At 32.7% G+C, this 18,696-nt stretch overlaps 1 protein-coding gene across 13 annotated transcripts in view; it reads right to left on the reverse strand.

Annotated features, from left to right (window-relative positions):
* LOC120540858 (membrane-associated phosphatidylinositol transfer protein 2) overlaps positions 1 to 18,696 on the reverse strand; it is a 202,459-nt gene that overhangs the window by 16,245 nt on the left and 167,518 nt on the right. For 7 of the 13 annotated variants that reach the window (XM_039771963.1, XM_039771964.1, XM_039771969.1 and 4 more), the window contains 6 exons: positions 16,468 to 16,679; positions 15,845 to 16,020; positions 15,131 to 15,301; positions 10,025 to 10,177; positions 6,559 to 6,723; positions 914 to 1,135 (listed from right to left, as the gene is read on the reverse strand). In XM_039771963.1, the coding sequence (XP_039627897.1) occupies positions 914 to 1,135; positions 6,559 to 6,723; positions 10,025 to 10,177; positions 15,131 to 15,301; positions 15,845 to 16,020; positions 16,468 to 16,679 (1,099 nt within the window). The remainder of the gene's footprint in view (positions 1 to 913; positions 1,136 to 6,558; positions 6,724 to 10,024; positions 10,178 to 15,130; positions 15,302 to 15,844; positions 16,021 to 16,467; positions 16,680 to 18,696) is intronic. The other 6 variants (XM_039771973.1, XM_039771974.1, XM_039771970.1 and 3 more) reach the window with 3 other exon arrangements.

The following is an 18,696-nucleotide window of genomic DNA, read 5'->3' on the forward strand; positions in this document are numbered from 1 at the left end:
CTTTCGAAATCCACTGCTTTCATAATCTCTAGCCTGCTCTGCATTTGTATAGCACCAATGCTTTTGAACGTCTTTATGAAGTTCTTCTTTGTGTTTTACTCTTTTTCTTTTAATTCTGAGCCGGATTGGACGTGCTTTTTTTTCAATTCCACTTCTTCCGGGCTGATTATTACTTTCCTTATTTTCTGAATTTGCACCTAGATTCATCTTTTTCTTTTTTTCTCTCCAACGCTTTTGAGTCTCTTTTCTCCGTACTTCTTTCTTCTTCACTTAGTCGTCTATGTTTCATCTATAATGTGTTGTCCTTATACGCTTTATATGCGCTGAGACCCTGGATTTGTGTGTGCTCAAAACCTCCTTTATGTGACTGAGTGTTTTGCTGCTTCTGGGCTTATTTGATATTGATTGTAAGTAGGCCGTGTTTTGCAAGAATCTCATGTTCCACGTCATTGTGAGATGGTTCTGGGTCAATCTCTTGGCACAAAATCTCATGTTTAAGGTCCCCGCGAGACGGTCAATGGCCAATCTCTTTCATCTTGCGGTTTCTTTTAAGTGTCTTCAGTGATCTTCATGTGAATCACGTCTCGACGCCCTAGTGTTTCTCTCCAGGATATTTTTTTATAATAGAGAGATATATTATCAGAAACTACAAGGAAAGAAATGGATTTAAAAGCCTATCAGCTCCATTAAATAACTTTATTCCACAACTTCTCCTTTAAAACACTTTTGCCATCTAAATGTTATAATGCAATAAATGAAAAGCTTTAGGAATTTAGGAAAGACGGTGATTGACCAAACTACAGCTGTGGGAGATATGAAAGCAAAAGTGGACAAAACAGAGTGAAGTTAAAAAAGAATGTTTAGTTTAATCATCCTTCTCCCCCTCTTCAAATCCAACCACCTGACAGAGTACCTGCCACAATATCCAGGTCTGGGATCTGAGGAATGATACTAGGCTTTCGATTGGACTTCATTTCTGGACTCTTCACTATGTGATTCAAGGAGGAGTCTGTGTCTGTTTTTGACTTTCTACTGGACTTAGGTGAGACACTTTTTAAAAAGCTTTTGTTATAGGGAAGAGCAAGCTGGGACAGTAGGCTTAGTTTTTTGGAACTGTAAAGATGACATGCTTGTTCTATATAAAGAAAAATGACAATAAAATCATACATTAACACCAAATAAAACTGAAATCTATAAACTTAAGAGAATGCAAAACATAAGCAAAATTAAGGCACATAAAATTTCAAATTGTTAAATTTGCATTTAGTTTTAAATGATATGATATATGAGAGAATTTACTGACTAGAGAGAACTTATTATGTAAAACAAAAGTTTTAATACTTTGTTACATTGTGCTTTTCACTATATTTTTCATAGATCAGAATTTTAACAAATATTTTGGTGGTCCAACAGAACAGAAAAAATGAAATTAAATATATATGAATAAACAGTATTCAAGGTCAGTACACAGTATAGTGGTTAACATATTTTTTATTAATTGAAGCATAGGCACATTAAGTAACTTACTCAGGGTCACATATTGTGCTAGAGGTAGAAATTAAAGTAGCATGCTTTGGTCACTGCAATGGACTGCCCATTTTCATATAACAAAAGAAAAAAATCATAAGCAAACACATCTGGAATAAGTCTTCATCGATGTTTGAGGTTTAAAATGTCTCCACCATCAACATAAAAATCAACACCTTCACTCCACTTCTACTCTTGCAGATTGCATTGGCAAAGTAACAAGGTAGACTGACCAGACCATCACATCTCTAGCTAGTTCATCCATCTCTTCCTGGGTAATTCAAAAATTCTCCCAGGCCAGTCAAGATATACAAATGCTCCAGCATGTCCTGGGTCTGCCACTTGATTTTCTCTTATTGTGTCATGTTTGGCCCCTAGAAGGTGCTGGAGCCATCCTATCTACTAGTCAGATACACTTCAACTGTCGTCTCTTGGTATGTTAAACACCACTATTTTGTAAGAGTTAATTAAGAAATTGGACAACAAAAACACACATTTTTTAATGGAAATCCAAAATAGAATCAACCTGTAACATATATGGAATAATTATTTTAAAGTTTAAGTGCAACAAATATAAAATATATGTGTTTAGAATAATTAAGCTACTGCCCTCACTTTAACTTAGGGCTGGACAAAATTAGGAATTGTAACATACTGACATACCCATCAAATTTCAGACCTGCTTAGTTTTGCCAAACCAAAGCCAAATCTATCTTTTAATAAGCAGCTTTATAGCTGTGAGGTGGTCTCTTACCACATTTTATCATTGAAAATGGAGCTGTTTTGCAGAACAGCAGCAGTCTAGGAATGAAGGAGTAGTGGCTTGATCAAAGAATATCACCTGCACATGACTGTTTAACATAGTGCTAAGTCAAGCCAAATGATTTTTGTAACTTAAATTAAATGCTGATCTATTATTAGGGCAATAGCCTAGATGTATGCCTTCAGATAAGTTTTATTTCTTTAAAATATTATTTTGGAAAATGTTGCAATCATTTTCTATTTTATCACTGTTTTTTTTTATTTTTAATCAATTCATTCAAAAATACAATTGACTGTTCATTTCAGGCATTTATGTTTAAAATTAAGTGTAATACTCCTCCCATAGGGAACTAGGCGAACAGAATGCTTACAAATATAGTTCCCTATAATACCTAATGTGTATATCTTAAATGTTATGCAGAGGCCCAGTATGTTTATTTTAGAACAGTATCACTGACATCTTGAAAAAATCTGAACAAACTTCAGACCTCATTGAGACACTGTTTTCTGTTTTTAGGTAATGTAAGACATCACTTTTCCCTTGATTTATCAAGAGTGGACTATGACTGTAGTGATGCATGAGTAATACAATGCATTAAAATGCAATAGATTTTTTATTGCAGAATATTATCCCATCTAGTGTTACTCCAAATAATGCTATTGAAGAATTTGGAGCATATATAAATCTAACATTACCTGAAAGATAACCAGATATTTTCCCCAATTGGTACAAATCTGGGGCATTCCCAAAATATATGGCATATCTAGGAATGTGTCTGATACAGTTACAGATATGTATGTGTGATATTTAAATGTTTTCAACAGACTGAAAAAGAATCTACCTTTCCACTACCATTTGTTTTTTAATTTTTTTATTCTACTTCGTGATAGTGTAAGAACACCATATACATAGCATTTATAGTAACACTGGAAAATGAACTGGATCACAATGGACTGGATGTTGAAGAGCTGAACTGTAAAGTGCAATCAAACACTTTCAGTCTTGTGTCAGTGGTGCCTTGGCTTAATTCACACAACTGCGATTCATGATGTGATCTTCACATTTATTTTTATTTTGTATTTTGATATAGCAAGCTGATAACAGACAATTGTAACTCAACAGGTATCAAATAAACACAGACTTCACAAGTACCTAATTCTACAGTTCTTATTAATGTGATGTTCTCTTCAGATGCCCTTTACTGCAGATCACTAGTATGGTAATGTACTGCATATCATCAAATATAAAAGATTTGTGAGAAATGGTTTGAAATAAAATTATATAACTGGATTAAATGGGATAGGTCACTGGGAGGATGGATATAATTAGAAATGTATCAATCCATTCATTTTATGAACATGCATTATCAACTACAGGGTTCCAAGTAACAGACTTTCCTGTCAGCACTAGACATGAGGCAACACTTGTGCCGAAACCCAGACTCCCCTCATGACTAGCTTAGTGTCATCATAAAATTTGTTGAAATGTTCACTTCTGTTTTACTTTTTTTTATGTTCTTATGTTTAGACAATCACAAAATGTTCTGGGGTTAAATATCTACATCTTTTCTATGTTTTATCACAAAAAAATGATAACAGCCTCACAAAAGGAGTTTATTTATTTGTGAGCCCCATAATGATGTAATGTGCCAATACAAAAAATGTCTTCCTACTTAAACATGAAATATAGGATGACATTCTGGAAAATTCCACTTGGAGCTTTTACATTTTAGCATGTTTTTGGTTTCTGCTTAAAATTTAAATATTAATTTCAATTTGCCTGATTTGCTAATGTTAGGTATTTTGATCTTCAAGTACCCATAAAGCTCAAGAGGTTTCATTTCTATGGAATTTTGAATAATGAAATTTAGTTGTTTTTTTTTTCCCCAGTCAGCTGACATTGATATAGTCATATTTTCACTTAATTATATTACTAATATTTAGGAGGTTTAGGAACAAAATGTAAAAATATACATGTGTACAATGGGCAGAACTGCATAACAACAGTTAACATGGTTGACTCACTACTCCAGTATCTGGGTCCAGTTATTGTCTGTGTGGAGTTTGTAGGTTCTGACCGTGTCTGCATTAATTTTCCACCAGTTAACTGTGGGATTTGTTTCTTACTCACAAGAACATGTGTAATGCTATTTGTGGATTCTAAACTGGTGCAGTGTGAATGTATAAGTGTCAGCATGAGTAGGCCCTACAATTGATCGGGATCCCATCTACAGCTTAGTACCCAGTCATGCGTCTGATGCTGCCAAGGTTGCCTCTGCCCCTTATGACCGCAAGTTAGATCAGGCAGGTGTGAGAATGTTATATTAAATGTGTACAGTGTTGCAGTTTTCAAATGCAAGCATCCAATATAAAAAATATCTCTATCTGTTAGATTTTAACAGGAATTTTTAAGCTCTCTCTTTTTTCTTCACAGACACACTATTGCCAGCTTCAGAAGATCGTCTGTGTCCACTTCAGTTAAATTAATAAAACCTTAAGCTGTGCCCTGTGGCACACTGATAGTCCTGCTGCCTCACAAAAAAGAGATCATGGATTTGCGTGCAGTGTACTCCCTGCGTGGAGTTTGCAAAGCGCTTTGAGTAGTGAGAAAACAGCTATATAAAGAATTATTATTCTTATTAAACTGGAAAGGAAACTGCCTTCCTCAACAAGATATGTTTAATCAAGACTTGATTAATTTACTATTAGTATGCAAAAATGAATGTACCCTCAAACATTTCTTTTTCTCATCTTATGGCACATAATTATTTATTTATTTATTTAGATGATTGTGTGAAAGCTTACTGTTAAATTGTCCATGAAATATAAACATTTAAAAATAAATAAATCATACATATGAGAAAACAGCTAGAAGGATAAAAACTATAACAGAATTTGTTTTTTATTTTGTGGAAGTCATTCCTTCCAATTTGACACAACATCCCTGTATAAAATTCATAATTTTAAACTATATATATAAATTTTATAAAATATATAAAACAGGTCAAAATAATATACAACAAAGAAAGTTAAAATGATACATTTGAAAATAAGCTGTATTCTGTTATTTAATTTTTTGGCAGTTGAAGCTTAATGGAGATATTCATTAACTGGCCCTGCCCTCCTACAAAAATGTTTTTTTTTACTACTAAAGGCCTAAAAGGTAATAAACAATATGAAATCAAACAAGATTTCCCCCACTTCACATTTTTTGTTTTGTTGTGTTTTGGCAAAGATCTGTCCCAAATCTTTTCTACACATACGTACTGTTATGAAAAGAACATGCACGTGGAAGATGAAAAGAACATAAATGTGGAGGATGCTCAATTTTGAAAACATTCAGTTCAAACATAACTGATCAATGAAGAAACCACCTACAATTTATGCAATGTATTCAAGATACTCTCTGACTCCTTGCTCATTTATCAAAGGCTCAGAAACATCAGCGCAGATATTTTCATCTTAATGATAAGATAGTTAATTCTCCATCAGACTTATAAAATCTTGAACATTATATATCTAAGACTTTGTTTAGTTTTGTGTTTTACTACTAAAGTGTTTGCCCAAGCTGCCCCAACTGGAAGACCAGTCTACAAAAACTGTTAGGTTGAATGGGAATGCTAAATTGGTTAGATGTTAATGAATATGCCTTTGAGTGAACTGGTAACCCTATATTAGAAAATTGAAATTACAAATATAAAGGGACCATTACATATTATATAAATAAACACTACCCTCTACACTTATTCCCTCTCCAAGAGGAATACCAGCATTAATCTGAGAAGCACAATAGATATAAAAGGTGAATGTGAACACACAGGAACACAAAATTTACTAGATTTAAAACACAGATGAAAATGCATTATCAATTGTAAAGCATTTTGTTGCTAATTTTTACTAAAGGATCATCCTGCCTCTTGTCACATACTAGAGTCATTCAAAAAGCACCAAGAAGCTCCATAAACCAAAGGCAAATCAAAAGGTATTCTACTGAAAACACACTTTTATATAAACAGGATTCAGGCCCCTGGAAATTAGTCGAAACTTAGAAAAGTAGGTGTTTAATTTATGCTCACTATGCAGCACTTTCAGATAAAATGCTGGAGAATTCTAATGTTTCAGAATCAATGTGACACAGGCAACTAATGTATATTACAAAGAATTTGGATAAAATTTAGGAAATGCCACAGTTAGCTTTTCTAGTGTGTTTCTAATTCAAAACCCTGGAAGAAGACAGTCAAGTCAGTCGTTTGTAGTGTGGACACTTACTGTTGGCTATGTTGGTGGCAGAGTAACTGTCTGCCATTCCTGAGACCTGGCTGGCAATGCTGACCTCACTGGCTCTCCGGAATCCCCGCACATTAGGGGCTGTAATGGGGGAAGAAGGGGACGAACTTTCCACCAAGATGGCACCATGAGATTGAATTACATCTGCTATTAAGCCGAAAACAAGGAGATCAAATTAGGTTCTGCTTAAAAGATGAGAAGACAAACAACAATTTAAAAAAAAAGTGCTATAAAATGAAAGCAGAACAATGGTGAAAATACAATTAACCTCAGATGTAAACTATTCAAAAGGCCAAATAGAATTGAAGCATCTGAGTTATTCTTGTTTCAGACATACAAAGGTCATTAGTCAGGAAAAAACGACAATGTCAAACTCCGAGCAGGACTGGAAAAACAAATGCTTTTTTTTCTCACCAAGTAATGTTTTTTTTTTTTTAATCACCAAGGATCCCAAAACAGTGAACTTTTTAGTTGCAAGCAATGAAAGAAACAAAAGTTCATGCAATCTGAGCAACAAATGGAAAACAATATTAATCTGGACTAAATATAATTCAAGCAAAATCATTACAAGCAGGTTATAAAAAATCCAAATTAATATTGTCAAAAAGTTCACACTTCTGGGTCTACTTACTATTGAAATAAAAATTTCCTAAGAGAGGTTTCATTCTTATATACTTAAAATATCCACTTTATTTTCAGTAAATCATAAGCTATTAAATTCTTTTCATTTTTGCCTGCATTCACAGTTAATCCTAGTTTATTTCTTGCTTCTAGTATTAGAGAAAGAACAGTTATGTGGTACAATAGAAGAGTTACTCTATTATTTACAAGAATATACTAAAGAACCCTTCAAAACATGAAAATCAGTGGTTTGGGGGGCAGCTTTAATAAGGAAAGAAAATAGGATTAAGTAAATATAATTTAGATAATTTAAGTGAATTCTAATGACATACAATTATTTCTTGGATCTAACAAGCAAGCACGAACTTAAGGAAATCAGAGTGATGCACAATATACTTCTGTAGAAACTATTTTGAATTTGGCACACAATGAAATGTACATTAACATAATAATAAAGCAAAATATTTATTCTTAATTATATATTATGTCTTTAATAGTTGCTCTCTCTTATAGTCACATGAAAGAATAGTAAAATTTAATGGAAATAGTTTGAGGCTAGTGCTCCACTTTTGTATTCCGCCAAAATGTGCACTCAGTTTGTAGATACAACATATATAAATTGCTCATAAAATGAAAGATTGTTCCAGAGCAAATGCACCATGTTACCTGCAACATAACAACTATATATGCTACCAATGTAGTACTTAATTTTACTACAGTCGTCGCCTATGTTAGGATATGATAATTAACAAGTAAAATCAAACAAATCGTTTGTTTCATGGCACACCTTAAGTCATTATGTTTTCCACTTCAGTTTACTGAGTGGTATATCAGATCATCATGTAAACAACATAATTCTTTATTTATTGTTTAAATGTGTTAATTAAAATAATCTGTCATTACTACAATTCACTCCTAAGTGTAAAATGTTTTTGAGTCATCAACGTCTCTTTCTTAGTAGTAGTTGTGCATCAAGTTTTTAAAACCAGAATTTACATATAGAATTAGTTAAATTTATGAATACAACCTTATTGCATAATTATAGAAATAATAAAAAACATCATAATTTTTAACCATCTGTATAACTAATTGCCATATATTAAGTATAATTCAGTATGTTTAAGAAGGTTACACTAAAATAATCAAATCAAAAAGGTAAACAGCTAACAAACACATGGAAGAGTTACAAAAGCTCAAAGATCACTTACACAAGACATTGAAAATACTCATTTTAAATGTATTAACAGTAAAGTTTCATATTTTGCAAAAAATTATGATTACTATATTCTGAATGTAGTATGTAACAAATGTGTATTGCGTGAAAACATATATAAACTGAGTTTACTATTTTTTTTAAATCTAACTCATATCTTATCCATGGCTGGATAGTGCTTTATATCTAGGACTAGGATAGAATCCATGTCTACTTGAGCATGGGCAGGTCAAAATGTGTACAGAAAATGGATGACTGCATGTTTAATTTTTTTAGAAGTAAGAATTTAAATAATCTGATACCAATGCACGGCTTTTGACATTTAGATATCAAAATATTATTATTTGAATTCTACTTTTCCAGCCTAAACAGCATATTTGGAACAAATGATTATAAAAGCTTTGGTGCCTGTTTATTTAATAGGAATAAGCATTTTGGAATCTACTTTAATCTGTTATTTGTACATTAAATATTAAAAGCCAGAGTGGTGGAGTCTCAAATTATGATATCTAAATGATTTCAGCATACTGTCAGATTGTGGACGTCATTTCAAACAGGAAAAATAACCTCTAAACTTCATTTTAGGATACTTCACTACTACACTTGTTGATTCTAATATACAAACATATTTAAAAAAGAACTTGGAATCTAATACATCATTAAGTTTACAAAGGAAATACATATTAAAAAAATGTGTAAAATAAAATGAGCGAAAATGGCCAAAAACAAATATAAGAATACAACTTTACTCTTCAGTGTTAAAGCGCTGACATAAACATATCTGTAGTTATGAAAGTATCATTTTTATGCTGACTATGCAATAGAGTTTAGTGATTTGTTTAGGTCAAAGGAATGCAGTACCCAATACAGAAAACAAGTATCCTGTTAACAAAAGGCAGTACCACAATATGAGAAGGTAGAAACTTAACTTGCTCTCAGTATGGACCTTAAACATATTAGAATCTCCTATAAACAACTAAGTTGCGTTTTGTAGGTAGTACCTGGGTTTGATAACATGAGATGTTCAGAATAAAGTTTTACACTTTACATAGTCTTGGATTTGATAAATATTACAAACATCTTAAATTTATCACTAAGTATTACAAGGGTACTAAGGCAGGTAGTATAAAGCAATGAAGGTTGGTTTCTGATAGGGATGTGCAAATACTTCAGATTCAATCTATATAACCACCAATCAAATCCAATATTTACTGTAAACTTATACAAGTAGTTGTCTATGAATTCCTCTTGTTTAGCTCCTTGCTAAGACTATTTGCTTTTAAACTAGAGGCTAAAATATGTCTATACTTTGGTTCAAACAACAATATATTCACACATCCTTATTCTGTGCTCATTTTTATTCAGAAGACTGTCAACTGCTGCGCACCCAGAGCCACTGAAGACCAAATTGTTTCTGTTTGTTTAATTTGAAATGGCTCAATGTCACACAACAACAGTCTGTCTGTGATAATGCATTCCAAAAATAAGACAGACAGTGACAGGGCCAATGAAGGAACACAATTGTGTATGAAGATGCCAACACTGCAAAACAGAAACAAGCATGACACAAGTTACAGAGGATAATGTAATACAAAAAAATGAAAGGCTACACACACTCCCCAGAGGTCGAACTTTTATAAGAGCCATCTTGCCAGTTAAGAACCGGGACAGGGATACAGGTTTCCGTGATGCTGTCTTGACAGCGGAGAGCAGTTAAGGGGTGACTGCTCTCCATGACGAGGATGGGATTGCTCTGGACTGTCTCGACTAGAAGCAGGGGAGAAAAGGGTGGGGAGGGAGGAGAAATGGACAAAGAAAAACATAGACATATAGGCACAAACTGTAAAACAAGACTTTAATAGTTAACCCCTTACAGCATTCTGGCCAGTGCATCTCTAACATCATCTAATAAGAAAAACTGTGGGTCCTAATTAGGTCTTATACCATCTGCCTGCATTTATAATTAAGCAGGGAAATTAATACTATTATTATCCATCCACCTGGGAAGCCATCTTTCTCTTCTTGACCTTTTTGTAATTTGTGTGAATCAATGTTACAAAAATGGGTAATTTATAAAGCTATACTTGCATTTGGGTAATACATTAAATATAAAATTTTTAAACTTAATGATTCAATTTACTTCTAATTATATGCTTTCTGTTGCATTACTTCACTTAACGTATGTCAAGTCATTTAAATGAGTAACACATGAAAAAGATGAATTTGAACAGCAGAGTTATATATAAAATTTATTTAACAGCTTGAGATTAAGGCAGCTAAAAATTATCACTATGATAAATACCTTTTGAAATGCTTATTACAAGATATGCACTCTTTGGCACATATATTAATTATTTTTCTGACTAATAATGGAGCAAACAATTTAGGCCACTGTGTATAAAATGGTAACCTAAAGCATAGTGCTGCAAGGAATTAAAATAACATATACAGAGCACTATGGCAAAATAGAGATGAATCGAAGGCCTAGAATAACATCAAAGTACACTTTCCAATATTCTAAAAATTATCATTTACAGTAGACATACACATTCTTTATACTGACAAAGACTCCATGTACAAACAAATAGTGTAAACACAATAGGCTATAAATTGACTGATTTCCAAAAGAATCTAAAACATGATATAACTTATTGTTCAAAAATACACAATACTACTAAATCGAAAATGACACTTGTATATCTTCTTACATGCTGAATGGTTGTGTTCCAAATTGAAAAAATTATTACCAACTTTTGCAAATGATACAATGTTGAAAGATTTTTCTCTGAACTTTCATGTCAGTGTTATTGCTCATCCCATGAAAACTAAATAATTAAAAAAATGTAATGTGGATGCCACCATGACCGCATTTGAGGTTCATTTCCCATTTTCTAGAAAAATGAAGAATCTCACAGCACAATTATGTGCCCAATACAACCACAAAGACCTGATAACAGAAGGATAACATAAACAACATGGCAAATCTGAATCCAAAGTTAGGAATGCAGTAGGGAGTACAACATATGAGACAGCTTGTGATTTTTTTAGTCAAAAAAATACTCCCTCACCTGTAAAACTAACACTGGTAATGTACAAAAGTAAAAAAGTGTATTTTTTTCTATAAACAATATGGAAATTATTATTTCATTACAAACACCTTGCTATGGTATAGCCGGTTTTAAAGATGCTGTATTTGTATGCCAAGAAAGGAAGTGGTAACATTCAACATCATGTTTTTCTCCTTCCTATTTTCCTGGAGTGACTTTAAAAAAGTAATGTGAAAATACTGAAACAGTTGGGGGTGATCAGACACATTCAGGGATTTTTCAAAGCCCTCTGTTTTTTAGTTTACTGTGTATTAATGAAAGAACTTGTGAAAGCTTTGGATTAGTGATCTATTTGTTTTCAAAATACATAATAGCACTTTGTTTCTCACTAAAATAAATACTTTTGGTTTAAAGTCTCTAAACTGCTACAGTACAGCATTTTCTTTAATATAATCTTGTCTTCTGTCTTTTTTACTCTGATGTTTCATTTATATGAGTTTCTTATTTACTGTAAAAAAAGTCTTTGTCATATTTTTTTATAGAGTGGGTTTGACATTTTTTGCATGAGACAAGAGGAAACTTTGACAAGTAAAAAGTATGTTTTGTCTATGGAATTTTAATAAAGATCTCCCAAACCACATGAGCTATTGGAAATGGACACCAGTAGGGAAAGGATTTCTGGCACTCAGGCTTAACTGTGTGTATACAGTGTTTTATTGTGAGAATGAATGACAATGTACATATTTAAACAAGAAAATAATGATATAAACAGTAAAAATTAAGATCTGCTTTCTAGTTTTGCATTCTTGAACAAGTAATAGTGCTCAGTTGCAAAAATAAACAAATAAAAGCAATTGTGAAAATATTACTGCTGTATCATTAATGCTTATATTTGGTTTTAATTGAAACAGATAAAATGTACTGTTAATGAACTATATTATGTCATAAGATCACTGCTGGTGCTAGGTTATTTTGTGCCCTAGGCCATGGCTATTAGTGCACCAGCCAACTGTTCGCTGGCTAACTCATGCAGCTGGGTCCGCCCCACCTCATTATCTGCTCCCTAGGTGAATGCATAATTTGTCTTAATGGTGGCACCGGCCACACATAACAGGATTTATGCATTATATTAAAAACACCAGAAGCAACACCCCTTGTTGCATGAGTAAGTCATTTTAAGCTCTGCTCCGTTTGTCTGCTAGTCTGACTTCAGTCTGCTCTGGTGTTTTCCTTGCTCTGAGCTACTAGGTCTTACTGTTGTCCAAAATGTAGTAAAAAGGGGAAAAAAAAAAACAAACGGCGAAAGGGACCCCTTTGTCATAATTTTGTTTCGGGACATAGTCAACAGTCTTCACTTTGGTCAAATGAGTCCAGCATTGTGGATATGTATACTGGACACACATTCTCTCTCTCTCTCTCTTTTTTTCTGCATTTCAATTATAGAAGAAAGGTTACATAAACCATGTGTACATCTATAAAATTCAGGGGCTGCTGTTAGAGCTTTGATGTTGTATTCACCACCACTCAATGCTAGGTTGATGTGTGGTAACCTTTTTTGGGCTATTATGTAAAAGAGGCTTAGATAATTCCTACGATTTTTTTGCATATTTTCTGTTCTGTGGAAAAAAGCCTATTAAAAAGATATGTACATATTGATTTTAAGTACAGCATGGAGTACTGCAGATTCATCATGCAGATAGTGCTGTTCATAAAGTTATTTATATACAATGGATATTTAAAAATACATGTAGCAGTCTGCAAAAAAAAAAAAAAAAACACAAAATCCAATATTTTTATATTGTTTTGAATATACAATCACACTAGACTTAGTGGGCATATAATGTAGCTGTATTAGGAATAAAGTGCTCTAACTGCATAAGTTATTTCAACAACTATTTGCAGAGTTAGAGGAAGCTTGACTTTGTACTGTAGGGGCCAACTGTCATAATTTCACATCAATAAGATGGAAACATAAAAATGAAGACAAACTGAAAACATTACAGACAAGTACACATTACATTGTTACTGCTACACATAATTAAAATAGAGTTTAAACCCCATTCTACATATATCTTTCAACTGTGGTTATATCACAAATACATCATAGTTGTAGAAATCATATTATCATAAAATGCCATTACTTTTTTTAGGATCACGTATCTATACTTTCAACACTTAGTGTAACAAATTATTTATGCCCATGCAGGAATCATTTGGGATGGTGCTATGTGTAAGCTGTGCAATATTCTTGCTGTATCTTGTCTGTGCTTTATTAATACCTATGAGTTTCCCTTCACGGAAAGCAATCTCTCTGGCATTTCTCTATTTTACTTACTAAATGAAAAGCCTATGTGGTTCAGCAATATGATACTTTACCACCAATTATTCTGATAATTTTTAATCAATTAATAGAAATGGTTAGGTTCATGTAATTCTAAAGATGATAGTAAAAGGCAACGTCATAATGCATATATAAGTATATGTCCACATTTATATACATTTAATATAAACACCAGTTCATCCAGAATAGTGATTTACCATTTTATGATCTCTGCTATACTTAAAATTAATTTAACTCTGAATATTAAACCACAAGAATGTCAGCTCAGTTCCTGCTACTTATTCACTGTGTAAATCCAAGTTAGACACTTAAAAAAAAAAGGTATGTAAATTATTCACTATGACTTTGTAAAGTACCTTAGGGAAAAGTGTATCATAGAACAAAAAGCTTTTACAGAAATATTTTCACTTTACAATAAATATGCATTAGAACAAATGTCCAAATACAAATAACTATTTTTGCCGCCAAGCTCTGAATGAGTTTTGCTTATTTCTTGTGAAGTGCAATAGTGTGTTAGTCTCAGGGTACCCGATACAGCAAAAAAAAAAAAAAGTGATGTGGCACTAAAAAAAAAATCCTATTACTGCCAGTTTGTTTTTCAGTGTATAGGAAGTTCGTGGAAAACCGTGAGATCCTAGCAACAATTACTAAAGGTCTTGTGCATGATTCAGAACGGCTCCAATGAAATTTGAGCTCATTTGAGCTATGTAAGGTTTGCACTCCACACTCAAGGTGTATGCCTTATTGAGATCCTCCCCTGTGCCAAATGACAGGAAATAGGTTATTTAGGTGTCTATTAGAAATGTAATGTTTATTTTAGGAAAAAAAAAATAAATTCAATCTTGATTAATTTTTTACATGCTTTACCAAAGTAACAACTAATATCCAATAATTGTATATTTGATAAACTAATGTTACTTCTAATGCTTCATACTATGCAGTTCTTTTTTATGCAGAATCCATATTCTTTGTCATTGCAAAAACTACACCACACCTAAAGAAAAAATACAGTTGAATATTGTTATTTTTATAACAAAATTTATGCTAATAGTGATTAGTTTACTCTAAGCACTGTTCATTTTTTTGTTCCTTACAAAAGAATTATTTTATTTAATCCGGTTTTAAAAGGTTTGTCAACATCACATTAAAAAATTATAACAAATTTACTTTTTATGTACTAATTACTTGTTCCTTAACACCAGAAACCCTTAAATATAAATTGCACACATGTGGCTTTGTGTTAAGCCTCACAAGGCAAGCTACAGAAATTGCAGCAATCCTGTGTTTTCTCTTCTGTAGACCCTGTACGTTAAAGGCAAAAGCATGACATACCCAACAGTGCAGAATTGCCATCACCAAGAGGGAAACGCTGGTAGCGTGGCACGTTGAAAGGGGGCACAAGATGGAACTTTTTCTCAAGCAGTGGCTCCAGACGACAGGCTGAGGGGTCTGCAGGGTGGAAGAGGTTGTAAACTTGTTGGCAGGCTGGTCGCAACTGTGCAACTAAAAAGAGGAAGATGAGAAAACTAATGAATTTAAGGATAAAATGTAAAAAGACCAACCCATAAGTAAAGTGATATGTGTATGTTTGTGTGTAAGACTTCATATGGCCTATTACAGCAGTGTTCATAAACTACTTTTCAGCTTTTTAGTATCATAGCTAAAGAAAAAAAAATCAGTTTTTGGGGGCTTTTTAAATCATCATTGTGTTGTATTTATTAATGATTTAGCACTGGAAATATCTCTTAACAGTAATCTTCTCACAATATAACTTTGGTAATATCATTCCACTCTTAAATGAAGACCTGTGGCATAACTTGTGCAACTTCACAAAATAAAAACAGAGAACCAGTTCTCTTACTTATGTGCCCAGATTTTACAATGCACAGCTACTTAAAATGTCAAAAATAATTAAAAGACATCTCAAGCATGTCACTGCTAAAAGAACAGTGATTCTGTTATCTGCCAGCATTAACCACATATAATGCTGTAAGCATTAATTTGATAGAAGAGTATAATATTAGTCTGAAGATATGATAGTCTTACCATCTAGATTTGGAATGACAGTTTTCCGCAAAGCAAGAACCAGCCCCAGTGGTGAGCCAAAGAGAAAGAAGTCAGACACTTCAAAGTCAAATTTGCCAAGTGCACCTCCATCCAACATTGTGGAACTACTAGACCTTCGGGATGCGGGATCGTGCCTCAGAACACTGGAATGTAAGCTGTACACATGCAAATATTAACAGGCAAGATTCCAAGCAGAAACAATCAATATTATTTTCTAAAAATATGAACTGCATTAGCATGTTTTGTCTTTTTTGAAACTTTGCTTGTAACTAGTCACATCTCAATAAAATTTGAATTCTGAACAGATTCAGCTTTACAGGGTTGCTTTGCCTTATAATTATATCTATTATTCCAAACTCTACTATTCCAGGAGAAAATATGTTCATATTTAATAAAGAAGTAGGTACCTTCCTGACATTCATTCTGTATAGAATGAAATAAAAGTAATTTTTCAAAATTACTTAATTTGTAAAAATATAAAAATTCTGAGCAAAAGATGATGAAACTATTAACCAAGGATCTAGTATTTTGTCAAAATGTTACACTTAAAATACAGCTTACAAATATTAAAAATGTACATTAAATGTCAGTGTTTTCTTTACCTAGAAAGAAATGCCTGGTGATGCTTGATGGTGTCTATCTCATAAGTGGAGGAGTCACTTCTCTTCCGTGGAAGCTGCTTCTTTGGATCCTCTAGTCCACTTCGTGGTATATCAATGTTGCTGCGACTAAGGTGCCTGCTAGTTTCTAAGTTTGAATTACCCGGACAGCAGCTGTGATTTACAATAATTCCAGGGGACAGCAAGTCTGTATCCTAGGATAAAAGAAAGAGTATTCATTGTAATATAGTTTCAAAAATTCACTGTGCATTTCAGGATTGAAATAAACCACTGCTTTCCAAACTGAAGAGTTGTAACACTATGGGGTGTTACAGCACAGTTTAAGGATTATTGTAAAGGTAATGCTTTAATTTGTTCTACATTTTCAGCTACCAATTCAGATTTCAATATACAGCAAACAAATCTGCATTAGGGCTATCAAGATAACCAAATTAAAATAGGAATACTTGCCTCCAAACTCCATTTTCTGATGAGGAAATACATCCAACATACAAAAATCAAAAACCCAAGATTTCAAAACATCAAAAAAATCCAAAAACACAAAATAATGAAACTAAAAATCAAAAGAAAACAAAATACAAAAAAGAAGCAAAATTAAAAAGGACCTCACTTTGTCTTCTGACTTTTTTTTTTTTTTTTAAACTAATTTCTCCTTTTGGTTTTGTTAAGCTAGAAATCTTTTCTGTTAAGAGTTCTTACTAGATGTGCCTCTCTCATCCACTTCCTGGTCCTCATACAACCTCTGCACATCCCCACCATATCAGAACAACAACATTAACTGGGATAAAACAGTGTATTTCTCTGTCAATTCCCTTTGCATGTCTTTAAATATTAATTTGAATATTTTAATTACTACGTGTTCACATATTAGGTATTCAATAGTTTTGCTCCTTTGACTTCTACACTAAATTTCAACTATTCCAGTTTTTAATGGTGTTAAATGTAGTTTATGCTTCACTACTATCTCTCTTTGCTATTAACATGTTCCCCACTTTTAATTTTATTAGTTGTACATTCACCACTTCTCAACTCAGTTCTTCCTAATCTGATGAAAGGTCCACACTATTCTAATTTCACCTAGAATAATTAAAAAAAACACACAATGAAAATGTTTTACTCTCATTCACAATAAAGAAAATGTATTGTACCTCTTTCTCATTTTAACAGTGTTATGATTCTGGGGTTGTACAATTTTATTTTGAGATTTATACTTTTTCTCTGATGTCACTTATTTTTTCTTAGGTTTCAAATTACAGAGAATCCTTGTGCATCTTTGTTTTCCATTTATAATTTTGTTTTAGTCTTGTTAATTTTATTATTTTACCATTTTGATTTATTCTGCAACACTATTTTGTTTTTCCATGAGCACCAGCATTTTGGTGAACTGTTGTTATGATGCAGCGACTTGGTACATTATATAACTTCACCAAAATATGGAAACCTTGAGCAAAGTATTGTATAATGCAGGTTTTCTGGCAATCAAAATAGTGATTGTGTTACTAAGTACAGCTTTGCCTAATGTTCTGATTTTGAAGAAGGATAGGAATAATGGATGGGTTTTGAGTTGTAATGTTACTGACTTACATTTAATCTTTTGACCGGTCATTCTCCACCCTTGTGGCCTGCCACTTTTCTACCTCTTGACAGTACAATAATATTTTAATGCTTATTTCACAGCAGAGACAGCAAATAGGGACTTGTTGTTAAAAAAGGACAGGGGATCGCAGGAAAAGACAAATAAGTCAAAAAATAAATCTAAGGAGAAAACGGAAAAAAAAAACAGAATAAACATCATGTCCACAATGAGAGGCAGAAATTGTGGCCAAAAAATAAAACAAAAGTTTCAATAGCCAAAAAAATCAAAGTTTCAAAATAAATGAAAGGAGCATGAGTTGTTTTTATTTTTCCCTAATAACTGGATACTATTAACATCTTACTACCACGTTTTGCAGGTGTGTAGAACACACTGTAGATCATGTGATAGGAGTTGCTTGGTGCAATAGTAAACAAAAATATCACCTCCTGTAACCAAGCAAATAAAACGTCAAATATACAGAATAAATTCAAATTGGTGTGGTTAGAATTTAAATGAAATGCACACAATAAATAAATTACAAACAAAAAATAAATAGCAAAGACATAAACTATATTTAAAAAGATCATGACACTATTACTTTTTCATGAATTCCCAATTTACTTTCAATAAGCTTG

The sequence above is a fragment of the Polypterus senegalus genome, chromosome 12, assembly GCF_016835505.1.
Source record: "Polypterus senegalus isolate Bchr_013 chromosome 12, ASM1683550v1, whole genome shotgun sequence".
NCBI lineage: Eukaryota > Metazoa > Chordata > Cladistia > Polypteriformes > Polypteridae > Polypterus > Polypterus senegalus.